At 39.2% G+C, this 23,146-nt stretch overlaps 1 protein-coding gene and 1 pseudogene across 1 annotated transcript in view; both read right to left on the minus strand.

The window, feature by feature from the left end:
• Positions 1-3,189, minus strand: part of ELOVL4 (ELOVL fatty acid elongase 4) — a 32,888-nt gene extending 29,699 nt beyond the window's left edge. The window contains exon 1 of the mRNA XM_054492846.2: positions 2,650-3,189. Coding sequence (XP_054348821.2) covers positions 2,650-2,749 — 100 coding nt within the window. The 5' untranslated portion in view covers positions 2,750-3,189. The remainder of the gene's footprint in view (positions 1-2,649) is intronic.
• A 5,269-nt stretch (positions 3,190-8,458) lies between these two features.
• Positions 8,459-9,500, minus strand: LOC129038416 (glyceraldehyde-3-phosphate dehydrogenase-like; annotated as a pseudogene).
• Between the last annotated feature and the right edge of the window lie 13,646 nt (positions 9,501-23,146).

The following is a 23,146-nucleotide window of genomic DNA, read 5'->3' on the forward strand; positions in this document are numbered from 1 at the left end:
TGTACAAAGTGTTAATACTATAGTAAAAGGAACATTTTTGTTAACATTATTATGGACCATATTTTGTATTTGCTACGTATGTGCCTCTGAAAAGCCCAGTTTTCAGACATTTCTTTGGATATGTTTGGATATTTAAAGCACCATTTGATATAACAGCACAAAATGGCATTTAATGAATTAATAAAAGAATGAAAGAAGCATGTAACTACAGCACTAGGAACGAGAGCAGCCAAGGATAAGGAGCCTACTTCATTTCTTGCTCTCCCTCAATAATTTGCATCCTTTCACCACACTCATCACTATTGCTCAAGACCATCTTTCTATCCCGCCCATTTTTGTTTCCCCTTCTTTCCAAACATCTGACTCACCAACTTTTGTTTAACCTTATCTAATAAGCTACTTTTCTACTTTGATATCCCCCACCCAGATTTTCATCAAATTATGCTGAGAGGTGGAATCAGAGCAGAGTGAATGAGTCCAAAAAAAAAAAAGGAACACGAGGAGCATAGAATGAGGGAGAGTAAACGTAAATGGGACACCACAGACTTCAGGTCTATTCGGCCTGGACCTGAAAAATACTCCTCCTCACACAGCAGTACAGCAGAACAGACTATATCCACTAAGCCTCTCTGTTGGTTAAGAAATACCATCTGCCTACATAAGGTAGCTCATTACAGAAAGCAAGGAAGCAGTCTCAGGTTTCGTAAGTGGATAGTCAAAGCATAGGCAAATACCTTCCTTGGGCCTGCTAGTGAGAGGTCACTCGAGTTCTAGGGCTACTCTCACTTCTCAGGCTTGGCCCACAATATTATATTATTTTATATACCCTCCAAAGCCTAGTAGCAAGCTTTCACATGCGGCAACTGCACAAAATTTCCTGTTTCATTTGTGTGTGTGTGTGGTTTTTTTTTACACAAACATCATCAGGAAGGAATTCACCATCACAGAAAGGTGTATTCTACCTTTGCCCTCAATTTTTCCTTCTGAGACTCAAGAGATGGGAAAGCTCCGGGATAGGATAGGAATGACAGGACTGAGAACTCCTGGGTGTGGCTCTGGCTATATGGAGACTGGAGGATCTCAACAGAGTCTAACTCCTAGGTATGCGAAGTGCTATTACCTGCTAAAGAACTTGTCTGATGTTCAGCTCTATACAATTGTGTAATGGGAAGCCCTGATGCAACGTTTAAAGAACCGAAATCACAGACATGAAGGGAAGGGCACATCTTTCCCAGTTTTTGCAGGTACAGCGTAACATCAGTGTAACAACACACAGAAAAAAAAAAAAACTTGAAGAAATACTCCATTGAAAACTGCCTTTTAACCATTTTCAGCTGTAATGGCTTATTAAATAGCTATTTCCCAGTGTCAAAGTTGAGATCTTCTGAAAAAGAACATACTTTTCTAAAGAAGTGAATGCAGTATTAATGTCAAATAATCATTTTGTCTCTCACAAAAATAATTCCAGCAAACGTTTTTCCCACAACATAAGCCCTATGTATCGGACTACATTCATGCTGTAACCACTGTCTAATCTGTCTAATTTACTCTAACAATAAACACAAAAACTACAGGAGTACATTTTCATTTCGAAGTAGGGAAGGCAGAGTCATAAGATGGAACGTTAATATCCTTCACTGATAGGATGCAGTGTGATACTGCAAAAGGACCAGAAAAATTGACATCGTAAAATCATTTCTGAAATCCTTTAAACCTTATTTTAGATATCAAAGACTTTTAAATGCTTTAAAATCAAAAGCAGCGAAGCAAATGAAGAAATAAACAGTAAAATGTAAAAACATAATATCACAATTGGACGCTAGGAAAGCTGCATATATCAAACAATTGACAGCCCTGCCAAATTAACTGCAACAGCTAAAGTTTGCTGATTTAAGAACTGTATATGTGTAGGCATCTGGGACAACCTCTAGGTGTTGCTGTAGAGACCCCCTTCCTAAAGACTGATTTCTTCCCCGGTGTTTTGGCCTCCCCCTCCCCCTGACTGCACTGCAGTGCGCAAAGACATTATAGACAATCACTTCAAACATATTTGCTGTTGAAAATGCCTCGGAAACTAACATTCTTCAAGGTTCAAGGAGCCAAACAATGTTATTTTACTTTTCAGTCCAAATTATACTATAGGTGAAGGAGCTAGATAGAAGAAAAGATTAGCAGGGTTGTGTCAAAGCAACCAGGAGGCTGAAGAAACCTCCTGTACCTTCAGCTGCCCCTGAAGCCCTCCTTCCTCCCCAGCCCGCTCTCCATACAAAATAGGACTAAATGTTAAAAGGAATCCTGTGCACGGGGAAGAGTGAGGCGAGCTCGGGAGATGTGGGAGCACAGGGTGGGGCGGCTCCTGCGAGGAGTTCCTAGCTGCACAGGCTCCATCTGATATGTCAGCTCCCGCATCCGAGATGGAGGGAGCTCAGAGGAAAAACCTGCGAGTGTCGGGGGAGGGGAGGCCTTAACATTCGGATCAGATTAACCAGTGCTCAACCGCAGTGCCCGCGCCGGCCCCTCCGCTGATCCGCAGCATCCGAAAGCCGCAGGGCGCGGGGGCCTGTGGGGCCGGGCCCGGGCGCTACGAGGCCAGGGGCCGATGACCCCCCGCGGGGGACCAAGCGAGGATGGGGAAGTCAGCGGCTTTACCTGCGATGGACCAGGTCCAGCGGTAGAACTCTACCGTGTCGTTCAGTGCCGTGGACACTACGTTTAGGACACTACCCGGCTCCGAGTCCAGGAGCCCCATCGCGGCGATGAGCGGGCGCTGGCGGCAGGAGAAAGCAGAGACCCCGAGAGAGGGCTGACCCCGGAGGTGGTGGCGGCCGACGGGGCGAGCGGCGGCCGGGGACCCCTCTAACGGCGGCGGCCCGGCTGCGTCTTCTCCTGCTCCTCGAGGCGCCGCGACGACGGGGATGCGGCAGAAGGCAGGGCCAAGCGGAAGGCGTCGTCAAGGTTCCCGGGAGAAAGACTAGGAGGTGGAGGAGGCCCAGCCGCCAGCACAGTGCGCTGCACCAGTCTGCAGCCTCGCGCCGCAGCCCCTCCAATCTCCTCAGCCGGCGTCACGTGGCCGCGCGCGGGGGCGGGGGGCCGGCCGCCCCTCCTCCCTCCCTCCCTAGTATTGGGACTCGCGGGCGTAGGGATGCTGCGCTCAAGGATGCGACGCAATACGAGCTCGCGCAGGCGCGCGCGGTCGCGCGGGAGCGGGACACCTGGGCCCCTCCTTGGCCCCTCCTTGGCCCCTCCTTGGCCCCTCCCCGCACAAGTCGCCTCATTAGCCTTTCCCGCCCCTGTCCCGGGCATCGGCCCCTGCGGAGGAGTTCACCGCCTCCCCACGGGTGACTTCTTATCCACCCCGGACACGTCCTGGGAAACAGGACACGGGAAGACTGGGTGTTCTGTGGGCAAAGGTGGGGTAGGCGTGGTGCTTTGGTCCTTACCTGACACTCACCTCGATTTCACTTGTGTTCCTGTTTCTTTGACCTCCACCAGCACATGCCTGTCACCATGACAAGAGAAGTGCATGTGTTATGCCTCTGAAGAAGTGAAGGGTATTTGTCTTCCATGCTTCAGCGATGGAGAATAGACTTTGGGGTCGACCCATGAACAAATCAACATATAATTGAATGAACGCTTGCATGTGTTTTGTAGACTCTTTTACTATACATGGAATGAACAAAGCAATATAATTGTGCTAAATTAGGCCATTAGTAGTTCAGAGAAGAGGGAGAACCGAGAAGGGCTTACAGGTGAAGTCCGCTTGAACCTGAAGAAGTTGAGGTGAATCTGAAAAAGGTAATCGCTCAAGAGGCAAAGGGCAATTTAGTGTAGAGAGGAAAACAAAGTAATTGTGGCTATTTTGAAAAATTATTTAGATAAGGTATAGGAGAGCCTACCCTTGAAAAGTAAAAAAAAATACACTACTTGCAATTCATAATTTGATGGTTTCTCACATAAAACAAGATTTTTGAGAATAGTCCAATAACCTTTTCATCTACTTGTTTTTTAAATGTCACCTACTTGTTTAACCTTTTCTCCACTTGCTCATTTTGGATGCTACATTTTAAAGACCAGTGAGTCAAGTGTCTTATTGTTCCTGCCCTTTCACACTGTTAATGTGAATACTATCTTTTATCATACTGAAATGATCTATTTCCCAATTGACCTGGTTATATATTGTCTATATTTTATATTGGAAGCATCCTAGATGGTAAGAATTATTTTTGGTTGCTTGATGAGTACCTAACCCAGTGCTATAAACAGTAATTAATAAATATTTATGATGACAAAAATATAACATGTCTTTCAGAGAATAATAAGGATTATTGTTAGTGGCAGGAACTTTATTGCCTAACTAAAGCAAACACAGACAGACTTCTTTAAATGCCCTATTCTTGAAATTAACCAAATAAAATGTAATTTATTAATTTGCCAAATATATTTGCAAAACTAAAGTTTTCTGGATTGGAATGACAATTTCTCAAGTCTCAATCCTAAATTATGTGTAACAGATTCTAGTAGCTATATAAAAAGAAGAAATCCAGTCAAGTCTCTTCATTTAGGGAGTGGATCAATACCCATTCATTTACGCTGATGATCTAGCAAAGTTCGGATTAGTTCGAGCTTCACCTAAAATTTTGATTACTATTTCTATATTGTGGAATCCTGGATTTTTTAGGGAGAACAGATCTCTACCCATGCTTCCATTCACACACCTAAAACTGCAGCATAATACTTAATACAAGGAGAAATTGTTAAAACAGCTTCAGGTATTTCCCTGATATTTCTTCTACTGTGGAGGTCAACTTAAGTCCCTATTCACTAGGGGGCGCCAGTCACGTATAAGAAAATCATAGATGAGCTAACCTTCAGCTGGGAATGGCGGTCACACAGGTATCACTGTGTCCACACTCCACCTGTAAGAGTAGAATGTTTATTTACCTTTATAAGCTGTCTAAACATATACCAAGAACCAGAACATAAAACTTTCCCAATCTGGAACCCTATTACCTGGCATGAATAAGTGGTTTGTAAATACCAGTGACTGCCCACAACCAAAGCTTACCTTGTTTAGTTGTGCAAAGGGAGGGAAACCCGCATGTCTGCCACCTAGAATAACAGCCATCTAACCAAAATCTTGGTAGCATCATAACAGAGTAAAAGCAAATACAAGCAACAACAGCATCTGCAAATTTTGAGAACAGAGAATTCTTTCATGTGGATCAAATGCAAATAGGATACAGTTACCTACAAAACCTAAAGGAGAAGACATTTTATCATAAATTTTTTTGTATAAAATAGCAATATTTTTTTCTTTTTAAAAACAGGGTCTCACTCTATCAGCTAGGCTGGATTGCAGTGGTGCAATCATAGGTTAGTGCAACACGAATTCCTGGGCTCGAGCTATCCTCCTGCCTCAGCCTCCTAAATAGCTGATAGAGAAGGAGGACTGGCTGTGTTGCCCAGGCTGGTCTCAAATTCCTGCCTGCAAGCAATCCTCCTGCCTTGGCCTCCAAAACCACTGGGATTACAGGAGCGAGCCACCATGCCCAGTACAAAATATTTTTAAATGTCCTACAGTCCATACAAGGTTAGCAACATAAATCAAGCTATCCACCTTTTTTTACCTAGTCCACCTTTCCATGTTGCTAATATTGTCAGCAACCTCTGCTTTCAAAGAAAAGTGAACCTGGAAGCCTGTTGAGTCAGGAGTCAAAAGAAATAAACTAATTAAAGAGTTGTAGAGAAAGACTTTAAATCTTTTAGAAGTAAATTTTGCTACATGGATGCTACTTAGAGAAAATGGAGAAAATTGTTGATAACACTAACTACTATTAGTTCCAGTCTTTTGTTTTATTCTGCTCACTACTCCTCCCCCAAGTTATAGCCATCATGTAACACAGATGCTTTACTAACTTGGAATTACAATGTTTTCCATGAGATATGTTTCATTCAAACTTTTAAAGATGTTTACCTTTTTGTTAGCTTGTATGAATTATTTTTATTTTATTTAAATGGACATAGATTATCCTGATAATACATTAGCACAGATAAAATAACAAAAAAAGAAACAAAATGAAAATCCCCCCCATAATTTCGTCTCCCATTCCAAATAAATTTTACATGCCTATATAAGCCTTTTTTTCTTAACACAGATGGTTTTTTTAAATAATGCTACTCTATAATCTGCTTTTTTAAAAACTTAATACATCAGGAATACTTTTCAACATAATACCAAGTACTTAATATTCCATTATATGGATATACACTCATTTATGTAGCCATTTACCCTATACATTAGCATTTAGATTGTTTCAAATTTGAACTACTGTATCAATTGGTCTTTTAGTATCCACAATATGCAATTTTGTGCACTTGTTTAATAACTCTTAGCATAAATATTTACAAGGGAAATTTCTGGGTCAAAGGTTTGGGACTTTTTTGGGGGGTGGGGAGGTGGTTGTCTTTGTTTTGAGACGGCATCCCACTCTCTTTCCCAGGATAGAGTGTAGTGGCCCAGTCTCGGCTCACTGCAACCTCTGCCTCCCGGGTTTGAGGGATTCTTATGCCCCAGCCTCCCGAGTAGGTGGGATTACAGGCATGTGCCATCACACCCAGCTAATTTTTGTATTTTTATTAGAGACGGGGTTTCACCATGTTAGCTAGGCTAGTCTCAAACTCCTGGTGTCATGTGATCTGCCCGCCTTGGCCTCCCAAAGTGCTGGGAGTACAGGTGTGAGCCACTGTACCCAGCCAAAGGGTTTTAAGTTTACAAATTTTGACACATCATGCCCACTTAACCTCCAGAAATGTACTAATTCACAATTCCACCAAAATTTATGAAAAGGTGCTCATTTCCCCACCCCATTCTCTTTACTGAATTTATGCTTCGTAATCATTAGCAGTCTGAGAGGTAAATATTGATATTTCATTGTTGCTTGACAGATTATCATGTTTATTGCAATTTTAGCCTTCTTTCAGGAATTGTTTGTTTGAATTCTTTAGACATTTTCCGTTAGTTATGTCTACTTTTTCTTATTGATTTATAAGACGTCTTCTTATCATAAAGTTATTAACAGTTTGTCTGCATATGTTGCAAATATATTTTCCCAGTTTGCTATTTGTCTCTTACTAAATTTATTATAATGATTTTCAACTAGGCATATTGGATGCTGGGAATAAGTTAGGTTCACCCACCACCACCTCCACCAGAATCATATATCAGAATGCTTTCTCAGCTTTGCAACCCCTGATGCATATTTCTAAGGTACATATGCTACTCCTTTCCTAAGAATGACAACTACAAATTACTTACATTGGATATTCATTGTTTTGGTGTCACCCAATATGTACACCCAATCTGTATTCTTTACTGGTCAAAGCCATTAGCCCAGTCTCTCTTCACATAGCCATGTTTCAAGGCCATATCCCACACTTTTAGTCATACATTCAAGCATATAGTGATAAAAGGGGAAACCATGGTGGTTCTGCCCGTTTTTCCTGGCTTGGTTATACCAAGAAAAATTTTGTCACTCTTAATTGAGTATTGTCTGAGTTGTGATTTCCTTCACTTACTACTCTAACATCTCCGTCTTCATGGATATCAACAAACTTTGGTCCAAGAAATCTGGTAATAAATTCCAAGTGTTAATGGGGAATGCCTTTTCACCCTGCTCTCATATTCCTATTACTGAAGAGCAATCTGGTTTCAGGGTAGGAGAAGATAAAAAGAGCCCCTGAGAGGAAATAAACCAACCATGATAGAGGAAAGAAACCAGCTGTATTTCAAGGACTTACTTTTAAAAACCCAAGACATCAGAAAAATACTTGGTTCTAGGCAAGCATTTATTCGATTCCAGAAGCTATCTCCTACCAGCCATCCTGATGATCCAGGAATGCCTCTTAAGGAAAATGGTTATATGTGAATAAATGCTTAAAAACTTTCCAATAAATGAACCGTAATTTTATGGACTCAGCAGCTTTGCAGTAGGATTCACCTGCCTGTGAACCACACAAAGATGAATGACCTCCCTCTGATCTTGGAGAAACTGTCTTGAACCTGAAGAATCCATACACACTATACACAAAAGCAAATGTGAATAACAACTGAGGGAAAACATTGGCTTCTGTAACATCACTTATATATCTGTTCCCTCTTTCTCATCCTTGTCAGTTTCTCCTCTTCTTTGTGGCCTGTGAATGTTAAAATTCAATTATTTCTGGCTGCTTTACAAGTTTTTTTTTTTTTACTTACGTTATCCTTTCTGCTTAAACTATTATAATTGTTATTATTTTTGGCTGAGCACAGGGGACTTTATTGATGGTACACAACAACATGGATCTCCCTAGGCCCCTCCCTCTTCAAGGGGCCTGCATGGAAACTGTGAGGAGGAAGATTCAGTGTGGTGGAGAATGAGTTTGCCAGGGACTCCCCAACAGTGAGGGCCTCTTTCTTCCTCTTGTGCTGTCGCTGGGGCTGGTGGTCCAGGGGTCTTACTCCTTGGAGGCCATGTGGGCCATGAGGTCCACCACCCTGTTGTTGTAGCCAAATTCATTGTCATGACAGGAAATGAGCTTGACAAAGTGGTCGTCGAGGGCAGTGCCAGCCCCAGCATTGAAGGTGGAAGAGTGGGTGTCACTGTTGAAGTCGGAGGAGACCACTTGGTGCTCAGTGTAGCCCAGGATGCCTTTGAGGGGGCCCTCTGATGCCTGCTTCACCACCTTCTTGATGTCATCATATTTGGCAGGTTTTTCCAGATGGTAGGTCAGGTCCACCACTGACACGTTGGCAGTGGGGACACGGAAGGCCATGCCAGTGAGCTTCCCATTCAGCTCAGGGATGACCTTCCTCACAGCCTTGGCAGCCCAGTAGAGGCAGGGATGATGTTCTGGAGAGCCCTGTGGCTGTCATGCCACAGTTTCCTGGAGGGGCCATTCACAGTCTTCTGGGTGGCAGTGATGGCGTGGACTGTGGTCATGAGTCCTTCTACAATACCAAAGTTGTCATGGGTGACTTTGGCCAGGGGCACTAGGCAGTTGGTGGTTCAGGTGGCATTGCTGATGATCTTGAGGCTGTTGTCATACTTCTCATGGTTCACACCCATCATGAACATGGGGGGGTCAGCAGAGGGGGAAGAGATGATGACCCTTTTGGCTCCCCACTGCAAGTGAGCCCCAGCATTCTCCATGGTGGTGAAGATGCCAGTGGACTCCATGACATACTCAGCGCCAGCATCTCCTCACTTGATTTTGGAGGTACCTGGCTCCTGGAAGATAGTGATGGGATTTCCATTGATGACACGCTTCCTGTTCTCAGCCTTGATGGTGCCATGGAATTTACCATGGGTGGGATCATACTGGAACATGTAGACCATGTAGTTAAGGTCAATGAATGGGTCATTGATGGCGACAATATCTACTTTACCAGAATTGTAAGCAGCCCTGATGACCAGGCACCCAATACAACCAAATCCGTTGACTCCAACCTTCACTTTCCCCATGGTGTCTCAGGGATGTGGTTGGCACTGCAAGAGAAGATGCAGCTGTCTGTCAAACAGGAGGAGCAGAGAGCCCTGCCTAAATTATTTCATGCACTCTCATAGTGTTGGTTGCCATCTGCATTCATAACTCTCAGATATATATGTTCAACCTAGATCTTCTTTCCAGCTCCTATATCTCATAGCTTGTGTGGTACTTTCTCTTTAATGTAACTCAGGCATCTTGAAAATCAACATGTTAAAAACCTATCTTCCCCTCCCCACAATCTGTTCTTCTTCCATATTTCCCTATTTCCACACATGCCAAAAGTGATCAATGACATTTTATAATATTCTCCCTTCCAACACACATCCAATTCATGACCACCTCCTATTAATTCTGCTTGCAAAATATATCTTGATTTTTTCCACTTCCCTCAGCTCTACTGCATATAGTTTAACTGAAAGTTCCATCATTTCTCTCCCACCTTAAGCACTTCAAACTTCAATCACCTCTTTTTTTTTTTTTTTTTTTTTTGAGACAGTCTTGCTCTGTCACCCAGACCGGAGTGCAGTGGCATGATCTTGGCTCACTGCAACCTCCACCTCCCAGGTTCAAGTGATTCTCCTGCCTCAGCCTCCTGAGTAGCTGGGATTACAGGCACTCACCACCATGCCCGGCTAATTTTTGTATTTTTAGTAGAGATGGGGTTTCACCATGTTGGTCAGGCTGGTCTCGAACTCTTGACTTTGTAATCCACCTGCCTTGGCCTCCCAAAGTGCTGGGATTATAGGTGTGAGTAACCGTGCCTGACCTCAATCACCCCTTAACTGATCTCTCTACATCCATTTATTTCCTCCTACAATTTATTCTCACACAGCACTTTGAGTATCTTTTAAAATTGCATGTCAGATCATGGCATTTCTCATCTTAAAATCTCTTAATATTTCTAGTACTCTCCGGAAGCTCCAAAGCCTCCACATCTAGAAGCTTAGAACATTGTAAATCTTTCTTCTTGCCTAATGAAAATTGATCTAGAATGCCTATCATTCCTTTACCACTTCTGCTTTTAGTGTACACGGAAGCTAATCAGGACCTCTTTCTGTTTCTCCAAAGAGCCAAGCTTCCCTTGACTCAGGGCTTTTGCACATAACTTTCTCCCTCTTGGAATACTCTTTCACAACCTCTGACTAGAGCTAATACCCACTTTACCTTAAATGTATGACTTAGGAAAACTCTGACTCCCATAACAAGGTTAGATACCCATTGCACACACGTTCACGGTGTCTTGTACTTTTTTGTCATAGTATTTGTATCATTTAGCATTAGATCTGATTACATATTACAGAAAAACCCAAAAGAAAAGTGCCTAAAACAAAATAGAAGCTTTTTATTTTTCACTACCTTAAAGGATGTCAGGATGTGGACAGACCAAAGTTAGTAGAGATAAAAGAGCCAGTAAAAGGTAAGCACATAATAATAGACATTTAAGATACATAAAGCAATATTTGACAGACTAAGAAAAAAATTAGACAAATTCAAGATTATTGTTATGGAATTTAATACCCCTATTACATAATTAATATAACAAATAGGCAAAGATAAATTATAGAAGAGATCTATTACACTGCAAATCATTTCACCTGGTGGAGGCCAAATTAATGGGCATGAAACAGTCACAAAAATCTATAATTTTATGGGCCGTTAAATAACTCTTAATAAATTTCAAATATGAAATAATATAGAACTTGACCACAAGGGGATTAAATGGGAAATCAATAACAATGAAATATCTATAAAAATTTTTAAGGCCAAGCACAGTTGCTCACACCTGTAATCCCAACGTTTTGGGAGGCAGAGGCAGGAGGATCAATTGAGGCTGGAAGTTTGAGATCAGCCTGGGCACATAGTGAGGCCCTGTCTCAAGAACAGCAACAGAAAGTATCCAAATTAATTTATTGAGAGTTTTTAGCATGAAGGGCTGTTGAATTTTGTCAAAGGCCTTTTCTGCATCTATTGAGACAATCATGTGGTTTTTGTCTTTGGTTCTGTTTATATGTTTGATTACATTTATTGACATGTGTATGTTGAACCAGCCTTGCATCCCAGGGATGAAGCCCACTTGATCATGGTGGATAAGCTTTTTGATGTGCTGCTGGATTCAGATTGCCAGTATTTTATTGAGGATTTTTGCATCGATGTTCATCAGGGATATTGGTCTAAAATTCTCTTTTTTTGTTGTGTCTCTGCCAGGCTTTGGTATCAGGATGATGCTGGCCTCATAAAATGAGTTAGGGAGGATTCCCTCTTTTTCTGTTGATTGGAATAGTTTCAGAAGGAATGGTAACAGCTCCTCCTTGTACCTCTGGTAGAATTCGGCTGTGAATCCATCTGGTCCTGGACTTTTTTTGGTTGGTAAGCTATAAATTATTGCCTCAATTTCAGAGCCTGTTATTGGTCTATTCAGAGATTCAACTTCTTCCTGGTTTAGCCTTGGGAGGGTGTATGTGTCGAGGAATTTATCCATTTCTTCTAGATTTTCTAGTTTATTTGCATAGAGGTGTTTATAGTATTCTCTGATGGTAGTTTGTGTTTCTGTGGGATCGGTGGTTATATCCCCTTTACCATTTTTTATTGTGTCTATTTGATTCTTCTCTCTTTTCTTCTTTATTAGTCTTGCTAGCGGTCTATCAATTTTGTTGATTGTTTCAAAAAACCAGCTCCTGGATTCATTGATTTTTTGAAGGAGTTTTTGTGTCTCTGTCTCCTTCAGTTGTGCTCTGATCTTAGTTATTTCTTGCCTTCTGCTAGCTTTCGAATGTGTTTGCACTTGCTTCTCTAGTTCATTTAATTGTGATGTTAGGGTGTTAATTTTAGATCTTTCCTGCTGTCTCTTGTGGGCATTTAGTGCTATAAATTTCCCTCTACACACTGCTTTAAATGTGTCCCAGAGATTCTGGTATGTTGTGTCTTTGTTCTCGTTGGTTTCAAAGAACATCTTTATTTCTGCCTTCATTTCGTTATGTACCCAGTAGTCATTCAGGAGCAGGTTGTTCAGTTTCCATGTAGTTGAGAAGTTTTGAGTGAGTTTCTTAATCCTGAGTTCTAGTTTGATTGCACCGTGGCCTGAGAGACAGTTTGTTATAATTTCTGTTCTTTTACATTTGCTGAGGAGTGCTTTACTTCCAACTATGTGGTCAATTTTGGAATAAGTGCGATGTGGTGCTGAGAAGAATGTATATTCTGTTGATTTCGGGTGGAGAGTTCTGTAGATGTCTATTAGGTCCACTTGGTGCAGAGCTGAGTTCAGGTCCTGGATATCCTTGTTAACTTTCTGTCTCGTTGATCTGTCTAATGTTGACAGTGGGGTGTTAAAGTCTCCCCTTATTATTGTGTGGGAGTCTAAGTCTCTTTGTAGGTCTCTAAGGACTTGCTTTATGAATCTGGGTGCTCCTGTATTGGGTGCATATATATTCAGGATAGTTAGCTCTTCTTGTTGAATTGATCCCTTTACCATTATGTAATGGCCTTCTTTGTCTTTTTTGATCTTTGTTGGTTTAAAGTCTGTTTTATCAGAGACTAGGACTGCAACCCCTGCCTTTTTTGTTTTCCATTTGCTTGGTAGATCTTCCTCCATCCCTTTATTTTGAGCCTATGTGTGTCTCTGCACATGAGATGGGTTTCCTGAATACAGCACACTGATGGATCTTGACTCTTTATCCAATTTGCCAGACTTTGTCTTTTAATTGGAGCATTTAGCCCATTTACATTTAAGGTTAATATTGTTATGTGTGAATTTGATCCTGTCATCATGATGTTAGCTGGTTATTTTGCTCGTTAGTTGATGCAGTTTATTCCTAGCCTTGATGGTCTTTACAATTTGGCATGTTTTTGCAGTGGCTGGTACTGGTTGTTCCTTTCCATGTTTAGTGTTTCCTTCTGGAGCTCTTTTAGGGCAGGCCTGGTGGTGACAAAATCTCTCAGCATTTGTTTGTCTGTAAAGGATTTTATTTCTCCTTCACTTATGAAGCTTAGTTTGGCTGGATATGAAATTCTGGGTTGAAAATTATTTTCTTTAAAAATATTGATGGGACGTATCTCAAAATAATAAGAGCTACTTATGACAAACCCACAGCCAATATCATATTGAATGGGCAAAAACTGGAAGCTTTCTCTTTGAAAACTGGCAGAAGACAGGGATGTCCTCTCTCACCACTCCTATTCAACTTAGTGTTGGAAGTTATGGCCAGGGGAATCAGGCAGGAGAAAGAAATAAAAGGTATTCAATTAGGAAAAGAGGAAGTCAAAGTGTACCTGTTTGCAGATGACATGATTGTATATCTAGAAAACCCCATTGTCTCAGCCCAAAATCTCCTTAAGCTGATAAGCAACTTCAGCAAAGTCTCACGATACAAAATCAATGTGCAAAAATCAGAAGCATTCTTATACACCAATAACAGACAAACAGAGAGTCAAATCATGAGTGAACTCCCATTCACAATTGCTTCAAAGAGAATAAAATACCTAGGAATCTAACTTACAAGGGATGTGAAGGACCTCTTCAAGGAGAACTGCAACCACTGCTCAAGGAAATAAAAGAGTACACAAACAAATGGAAGAACATTCCATGCTCACGGATAGGAAGAATCAATATCATGAAAACGGCCATACTGCCCAAGGTAATTTATAGATTCAATGCCATCCCCATCAAGCTACCAAGACTTTCTTCACAGAATTGGAATAAACTACTTTAAAGTTCATATGGAACCAAAAAAGGGCCCGCATTGCCAAGTCAATCCTAAGCCAAAAGAAATCACGCTACCTGACTTCAAACTATACTACAAGGCTACAGTAACCAAAACAGCATGGTACTGGTACCAAAACAGAGATATAGACCAATGTAACAGAACAGAGCCCTAAGAAATAATACCACACATCTACAACTATCTGATCTTTGACAAACCTGACAAAAACAAGAAGTGGGGAAAGGATTCCCTATTTAACAGTGCTGGGAAAACTGGCTAGCCGTATGTAGAAAGCTGAAACTGGATCCCTTCCTTACACCTTATACAACAATTAATTCAAGATGGATTAAAGACTTAAATGTTAGACCTAAAACCATAAAAACCCTAGAAGAAAACCTAGGCAATACCATTCAGGACATAGGCATGGGCAAGGACTTCATGTCTAAAACACCAAAAGCAATGGCAACAAAAAGCCAAAATTGACAAATGGGATCTAATTAAATTACAGAGCTTCTGCATAGCAAAAGAAACTACCATCAGACTGAACAGGCAACCTACAGAATGGGAGAAAATTTTTGCAGTCTACTCATCTGACAAAGGGCTAATATCTAGAATCTACAAAGAACTCAAACAAATTTACAAGAAAAAAACAAACAACCCCATCAAAAAGTGGGCGAAGGATATGAACAGACACTTCTCAAAAGAAGACATTTATGCAGCCAACAGACACATGAAAAAATGCTCATCATCACTGGCCATCAGAGAAATGCAAATCAAAACCACAATGAGATACCATCTCACAGCAGTTAGAATGGAGATCATTAAAAAGTCAGGAAACAACAGGTGCTGGAGAGGATGTGGAGAAATAGGAACACTTTTACACTGTTGGAGGGACTGTAAACTAGTTCAACCATTGTGGAAGTCAGTGTGGCAATTACTCAAGGATCTAGAACTAGAAATACCATTTGACCCAGCCGTCCCATTACTGGATATATACCCAAAGGATTATAAAACATGCTGCTATAAAGACACATGCACATGTATGTTTATTGCGTCACTATTCACAATAGCAAAGACTTGGAACCAACCCAAATATCCAACAATGATAGACTGGATTACGAAAATGTGGCACATATGCACCATGGAATACTATGCAGCCATAAAAAATGATGAGTTCATGTCCTCTGTAGGGACATGGATGAAGCTGGAAACCATCATTCTCAGCAAACTATCGAAAGGACAAAAAACCAAACACCACATGTTCTCACTCATAGGTGGGAATTGAACAATGAGAACACCTGGACACAGGAAGGGGAACATCACACACCAGGGCCTGTTGTGGGGTGGAGGAGGGGAGGGATAGCATTAGGAGATATACCTAATGTAAATGACGAGTTAATAGGTGCAGCACCCCAACATGGAACATGTATACATATGTAACAAACCTGCACATTGTGCACATGTACCCTAGAACTTAAAGTATAATAATAATAAAAAATGTATCCAAACTAAATAATAGTTAAAACACAACATACTAAGTTGTATGGGATGCAATTAAAGCAAGCTTTACAGGAAAATAAATACTTTAATTAGAAGAAGAAATTGCATTCAATGTTCTAAGCTCCTAATTTAAAGAGCTGGAAAAAAACAGTAAATTAGAATAAAAGTAAACAGAAGAAATAAAATAATACAGATAAGAGCAGAAATAAAGGAAAATAGAAAACCGACAGTTGAGAAATTCAGCAAAGCCGTCATTTGCTTCTTTGAAAATAGTAAGAAAATTTATAAATCCTGACATATTCTAATAAAGAAAAAAATAGAGAATAAAAAGATATTATTACAGAACCTATAGGCATTAAAAGGATAATAAGGAAGTATTATAAACAGTTTTATGCTAGAAGATTTGATGATTTAGATATAATAGACCAATTCCTTAGAAAATACAACTTATCAAAACTGAAACAAGAAGAAATGTAAAATTTGAATAGCCTTGAAAGAAATTAAGTTTATAATTTCTTAATGTTCTAACAAATAGCTCTATGCTTAGACAGCTTCATTGCCAAATCCTATGAAATATTTAAGGAAGAAATATTACCAGTGTTACACTCAAACTCTTTCAGAATAAAGAGAAGATAACTCTTCTCAACTCATTTTATGAAGTCACCATAAATCTGATACCAAAACCTACCAAGGACTTCTCAAGAAAAGTAAATTATCATCTAATATTCCTCATTAACATACATGCACAAATCCTTTAGAAATTTATTAAATCAAATTCAACAAGATATAAAGAGGATAATACATCTTTCATGTGTATGTACCCAATACCAGCGTCAAAATACGTGAGGCAAAACCTGATAGAGTTACAAAGAAAAATAAACAACTACGGTATTAGAGACTTCAACACTAATTTCAGTAATTGATAGGTCAAGCATTCAGAAAATCAGTAAGAGTGTAGTTGATCTAAAGAACACTCTCAGTCACCTTGATCTAACGGACATAAAATATTTCAAGCAACAACAGCTGAATACACTGCTTCCTCAAGCTCATGTGGAACATTCACCAAGATAGACCACATTCTGGACTATAAACATACCTTAACAAATCTAAAAGAATAGAAATCATACAAAGTGTGTCCTCAGACCACAATACAATTAAATTAGAAATCAACAATGGAAAGATAATTGGGAAAACCAGAAACGTTTGGAGATTAAACAACATATTTCTAAACAACATGTTGGTCAAAGAGAAGTCTCAAGAGAAATTTTAAAATATTTTGAACTAAATTGAAATAAAAATGCAACTTATCAAAGTTTGTGGGATGCAGAAAAAGCAGTGAGGTTTCCATAGTATTAAAAGTACATGTTAGAAAAGAAAAAAAGGTGGAAAGTTATTAAGCTTCACCTTAGGAAACTGGAGAAAGAAGAGCAGTGTAAACCCAAAGGAAGCAGAAGAAAAGAAATAATAAAAATCAGAGCAGAAATCAGTGAAACCGAAAACTGGAAAACAACAGAGAAAGTCAACATAACCAAAAGCTGCTTCTTTGAAAACATCAATAAAATTGAAACCTCTATCTAGGCTAAGAAAAAAAGAAAGAAGATGCAAATTACTAACATCAGAAATGAAAGAATGGCCGTCACTACTGCTCCCATGAATGTTAAAAGAATAATATATGAATACTCTGAACAAATTTATGCCCACCAATACAATAACATAGGTAAAATGGGCTAATTTCCTAAAATATACTTATTACCAAAATTCATACAAAGAAGATTAGAAAATATGAAGAGAATTATATCTTTTAAAGAAACTGAATCCATAATTCATTAACTTCTATAATGTAATGCACCTTGTCCAGATGGTTTCATTTGTGAATTCTATCAATATTTAAGGAAGAAAGGATACAAATTCTCACAATCTCTTCCAGAAAATAGAAGTACAGGGAACACTTTCTAACTCATTTCATGAGGCCACTATTACTCCAATACCAAAATCAGATAAAGATATTATAAGAAAGGAAAACTACAGACTAAAATCTCTCATAAAATAAATGTTAAAATCTTCAATAAAATATACCAAATTGAATTCAATAATGTATAAAAATAATTAAACATCAAGACCAAGTGGGATTTATTCTAGTTATCCAAGGCTGGTTCAAAAATCATTCCAAATAATTCAAAATCAACATTTAAAAGTCAGTCAGTATAATCCATCACATCAACAGGCTAAAGAAGAAAAATATAATCTTATCAACTGATGCAGAAAAATCATTTGACAAAAATCTAACACCCATTCATAATACAAACTCTCAGCACACAAAGGATAAAGGGAACTTTTTTAACTTGATAAAGAATATCTAAAATTGGCCTACAGCAGACATCAGTCTTAAGATGACTAACTGAACATTTTCTCCTTAAAATTATAAATAAGGCAAAGATACCCTGCTCCACCACTCCTAGTTAGCATCATACTGGAATTCCTAACAAGTGCAATAAGATAATAAAAGGAAATATATGTATTTAGACTGGAAAGGAAAAAATATAACTGTCTTTATTCACAGATAACATGATTATCTATGTGGAAAATCCCAAAGGGTTATCAACAACAAAACTCCTAGAACTAATAAGAGACCATAGGAAGTTTACAGGATACAAGGATAATATACAAAAGTTAATTGCTTTATCAATAATGAACAACTTGAAATGGAAATTTAAAAAGCAATACTATTTACAATAGCACCAAAGAAAATGAAATACTTAGGTATAAATCTAGCAAATTATGCACAGAATCCATATGTGAAAATCTATAAAACTAATGAAATAAATCAAAGGAGATATAAATAAATGGAGAGATATGATATTCTATGTAAACTGATTGGAAGACTAAATATTGTTAACATGCCAATTCTTCCCAATTGCTGTACACATTCAATGCAATCTCAATAAGATTCCAGCAAGCTATTTTGTAAATATCAACCAACTGATTCTAAAGTTCATATGAAAATGTAAGAGACTTAGAATAGCTAACACAATACCAAAGAAGAACACAGTTGGAGAACTCACACTACTTGATTTCAAGACTTAATATAAAGCTACTGTAGTTAAGACCTTGTTATATTGGGGAAAGAATAGACACATAGAATGATGGAAAGAATGCAGAGCCCAGAAATTGACCAACACATATATGGTCAACTTATCTTTGACAAAGAAGCAAAGAAAATTCAATGGAGAAAGAATAGCCTTTTCAACAAATAGTCTAGAACAATTAGAAGTCCATGCAAAAACAAAAACAAAACAAAACCTAGAGAGAAAAATTACATCTTTCACAAAAATTAACTCAGATTGCATTATGGACCTAAATGTAGGATGCAAAACATAAAACTTCTGTATGGAAATATCAGCAAAAATCTAGGTGACCTTCATTATAGTGATGAGTGTTTAGATACAACATCAAAAGCACAATCTATGAAAGAAAAAAATTGATGTCATTAAAATTAAAAACTTCTGCTCTGTGAAAGACTATTTATTTGCAGAATGAAAAGACAAACTACAGAACTGAAGAAAATATTTGCAAACACATATCTGATAAAGGGCTTGTATCCAAAATATTCAAAGAACTCTTAAAACTCAACAATAACAACAACAGCAAAACAAACAACTCGATTGAAAAAATAATCAAAAGATCTGGACACTTCATCAAAGAAGATCTGCAGATGGGAAATAAGGATATGAGATGCTCAACATCATTTGTCATTAAGAACTGCAAATTAAAATAACAATGACATACCACTACACATTTATGAGAATGGCTAAATTTCAAAAGAAAACCTAACAATTCAGAAATCATGCTCCTATTTATTTACCCAACTGATTTGAAAATGTATATCCATACCAAAACCTCAACATGGTTCTTTCCACCATTTTGTAGTCTGTGGAGGCCTACTGGGAAAAGGACTTCTAAAAGATAAATCTGTTTGGAAGGCTGTTTTCCAAGGCCACTTTTGATGGCTATAAGTGGGATCTCTGGAACCAAAGGGAGCACACGGCTCTTCTTGAAATTGAAGGTATTTGTGTCCCAGATGAAACTGAATTCTGTTTGGCCAAGAGATGTGCTTCTGTGTATGAAGCAAAGAACACAGTGACTTCTGCCAGCAAACCAGACAAAACCAGAGTAATCTGGAAAAGGTAACTTGTGCCCATAAAAAAAGGGACATCGTTCATAATAAATTCCAAAACAACTTTCCTGCTAAGGCCATTGAACACAAAATCAATTTGATACTTTTAGGTAATTAGATAGATATTAGCAGCTGGGAGGGGGTAAGAAAAGAGAACCAAAAGGCTGTCACTAAGACAGCCCATGGCCCACCTAAGTTCAGCCCCAGAACTGCCCTAACTCCACCCTAACAGTTGGAATTTGTGGTAAAGTCTGTGGGCCAACACATCCTGGAGAAGGAGAAAGTAGGGCACAGGTGGAAATTACTTAAAGTGGCACATGCCCAGTAACATACAACTGTGTCCTCAAGTTCACCCCATGCTCATTATACCATCATTATAATAAAATTTACATGTGCTTTTACAGCCGCCCACCATGGGCTTTTGTTAACAAAATATGAGTAAGAACATGCACAGTTTAATTTTAGCTACATGTCCATATACTGCCAATCAAATGACATCATCTTGTTACTCAGACACAGGCCAAACCCTAACTCCTTCCCACAAAAGCTGCATCAAAGCCCTCTGAGTTTTGTAAAGAGCGGCTGATTTCACTTCGCAGAAATCAGCCCACTCTCTCTCTGAGAGTCTATTACTGTTCTTCAGTAAACTCTGCTTTGAGCCTGCATTTTGGTGTTAGTTTGCAATTCTTTGCTCAGTATCACAGGAACCAAGATTACTGGTCCAGAGCTCCAGCTCTGTTGATCTTCCAGGTTAAAGAATCCATTCCAACACAGAATTCCCAGTAACAATACTGTACCCCTCAAGGACTTAAACTAATGAAAAGTAAATAAATAAGTGGATTTGTTCTCTTGTAAAACAAAACAAAATAAAAAAACCTGCACAGAGATGTTTATACCAGCTTTCTTCATAATCACCAAAAATTGGAAGAAACCAAGATGTCCTTTAATAAGTGAATGGATAAAATAATTTTGGCACATGCATACAGTGGGATGTTATTCAGCAATAAAAAGAAATGAGCTGTCAAGCCATGAAAAGACATGAATACAACTTTAATGCATAAGTGAATATTGCTAAGTGAAAGAAACTAGTCTAAAAAGGCTACATAATATGTGATTCTAATTATCTAACATTTCTAAAAAGGCAAAGCTCTAGAGACAGTAAAAAGATTGGATACCTTCAGGTACTGGAAAACCTGAGGTTTTGGCACTGGATCAGAACCCCAGCATACTGCAACAGCCCTGTGGCAAAGTGGCCAGAGTCTTTGTTACATGGATCCCTGATCTCATATTTCCTCACTGGACAGGTTCTCCTGGCCTGGGTCTCCAGCCACCCCACACTGGACTATCGAGCCAGTAGTAGCTCTGCAGCTTCCTGGACAGAGCTCCTAATGGAAGGGGCAGGTTGCCATCTTTGCTGTTTTCCAGCCCTCACCCTTGCTGTGTCCAGGCTCTGGAGCATCCATGAGACCAGGTGCTGGTCCAGACCCCCAGAGGAGCACATACCTCAGGTAAAAGTGTCTTGTCTGTTCTCCATGAAGGTCCTGGTCCTCACTTCTCACTGGGCAGGGCTGCCTGACCTGGGACTCCAGTACAACCACCATACCCCCACCTGACTACTTCAATCAGGGACAGCCTAGCAGTTAAAGGAACACATACAAGCAGAGATGAGAATGAGCAAATGCAAGAACTCCAACAACTCAAATGACCAGGGTGTCTTATGTTCTCCAAATAACTATGCTAATTCTCCAACAAGGATTCTTAACTAGACTGAGTTGGCTGAAATGACAGAAATAGAATTCAGAATACAGATAGAAACGAAGATCATAAAGGCTCAGGGGAAAAGCAAAACCCAATTTAAGGAAACTAAGAATTACAAGAAAACAATACAGGAGCTGATAGACAAAATAACAGCTATAAAAAGGAACCTAATTGATCCAATAGAGCTGAAAAATACACTACAAGAATTTCACAATGCAATTGTAAGTATTAACAGCACTAGACCAAGCTGAGGAAAGAATCTTGGAACTTGAAGATTGACTCTCTCGAATAAGACAGTCAGACAAAAATAAAGAAAAAAGAATGAAAGGGAATGAACAAACCCTCTGAGAAATATGGGACTAGGTAAAGAGGCCAAATATACAAATCACTGGCATCACTGAAAGAGATGATGAAAAAGCAAACAACTTGGAAAACATATTTCAGGATATTGTCCATGAAAATTTCCACAACCTCATTAGGCCAACAGCCAAATTCAGGAAATACAGAGAACCACTGCAAAATTCTACATGATAAGATCATCCCAAGACACATGATCATCAGATATTCCAAGGATAAAATAAAAGAAAGAATGTTAATCAGGAAATACAGCAAACTCCTGCAAGATTCTACACAAGAGGATCATCCCAAGGCACATAATCATCAAATTTTCCAAGGATAAAATAAAAGAATGTTAAAGGCAGCCAGCAAGAAAGGGCATGTCACCTACAAAGAGAACCCCATCAGGCTAACAGTGGACCTCTTTGCAGAAATCCTGTGAGCCAGAAGCGATTAGGGGCCTATATTCAACATTCTTAAAGAAAAATATCTTCAAACAAGAATTTTGTATCCAACAAAACTAAGCTTCGTTAGTGAAGGAGAAATGAGATCCTTTACAGGTAAGCAAATACTGAAGGATTTTACTACCATCAGCCCTGTCTTACAAGAGCTCTTGAAAGGAGCTCTAAATATGGAACGGAAAGACCATTATCAGCTAATACAAAAACACACTTAAGACCAGTGATACTATAAAGCAACCACAGACCAGTGATACTATAAAATAACCACATAAACAAGCCAGCATAATAACCAGCTAACAACACAATGACAGGATCAAGTCCATACATATCAATACCAACCTTGAATGTAAACAGGCTAAATGCCTCATTTAAAAGGCACAGAGTGGCAATTTGGATAAAAAAACAAGACTCAGTGGTATGCTGTCTTCAAGATACCACACACAATAATATCCATAGGCTCAAAATAAAGGGATGGAGAAAAAGCTACCAAGCAAATGGAAATCAGAAAAAAAGCAGGAGTTACAATTCTAATTTCAGACAAAACACTTTAAACCACCAAAGATCAAAAAGGTTGAAGAGTATTATATAATGGTAAAGGGTTCAATTCAGCAAGAAGACCTCACTATCCTAAATGTATACACACCCAACATAGAACACTTACTTTCAAAAAGCAATTTCTTAGAGGCCTACAAAGA

Source organism: Pongo pygmaeus, chromosome 5 (assembly GCF_028885625.2).
Source record: "Pongo pygmaeus isolate AG05252 chromosome 5, NHGRI_mPonPyg2-v2.0_pri, whole genome shotgun sequence".
Lineage (NCBI taxonomy): Eukaryota > Metazoa > Chordata > Mammalia > Primates > Hominidae > Pongo > Pongo pygmaeus.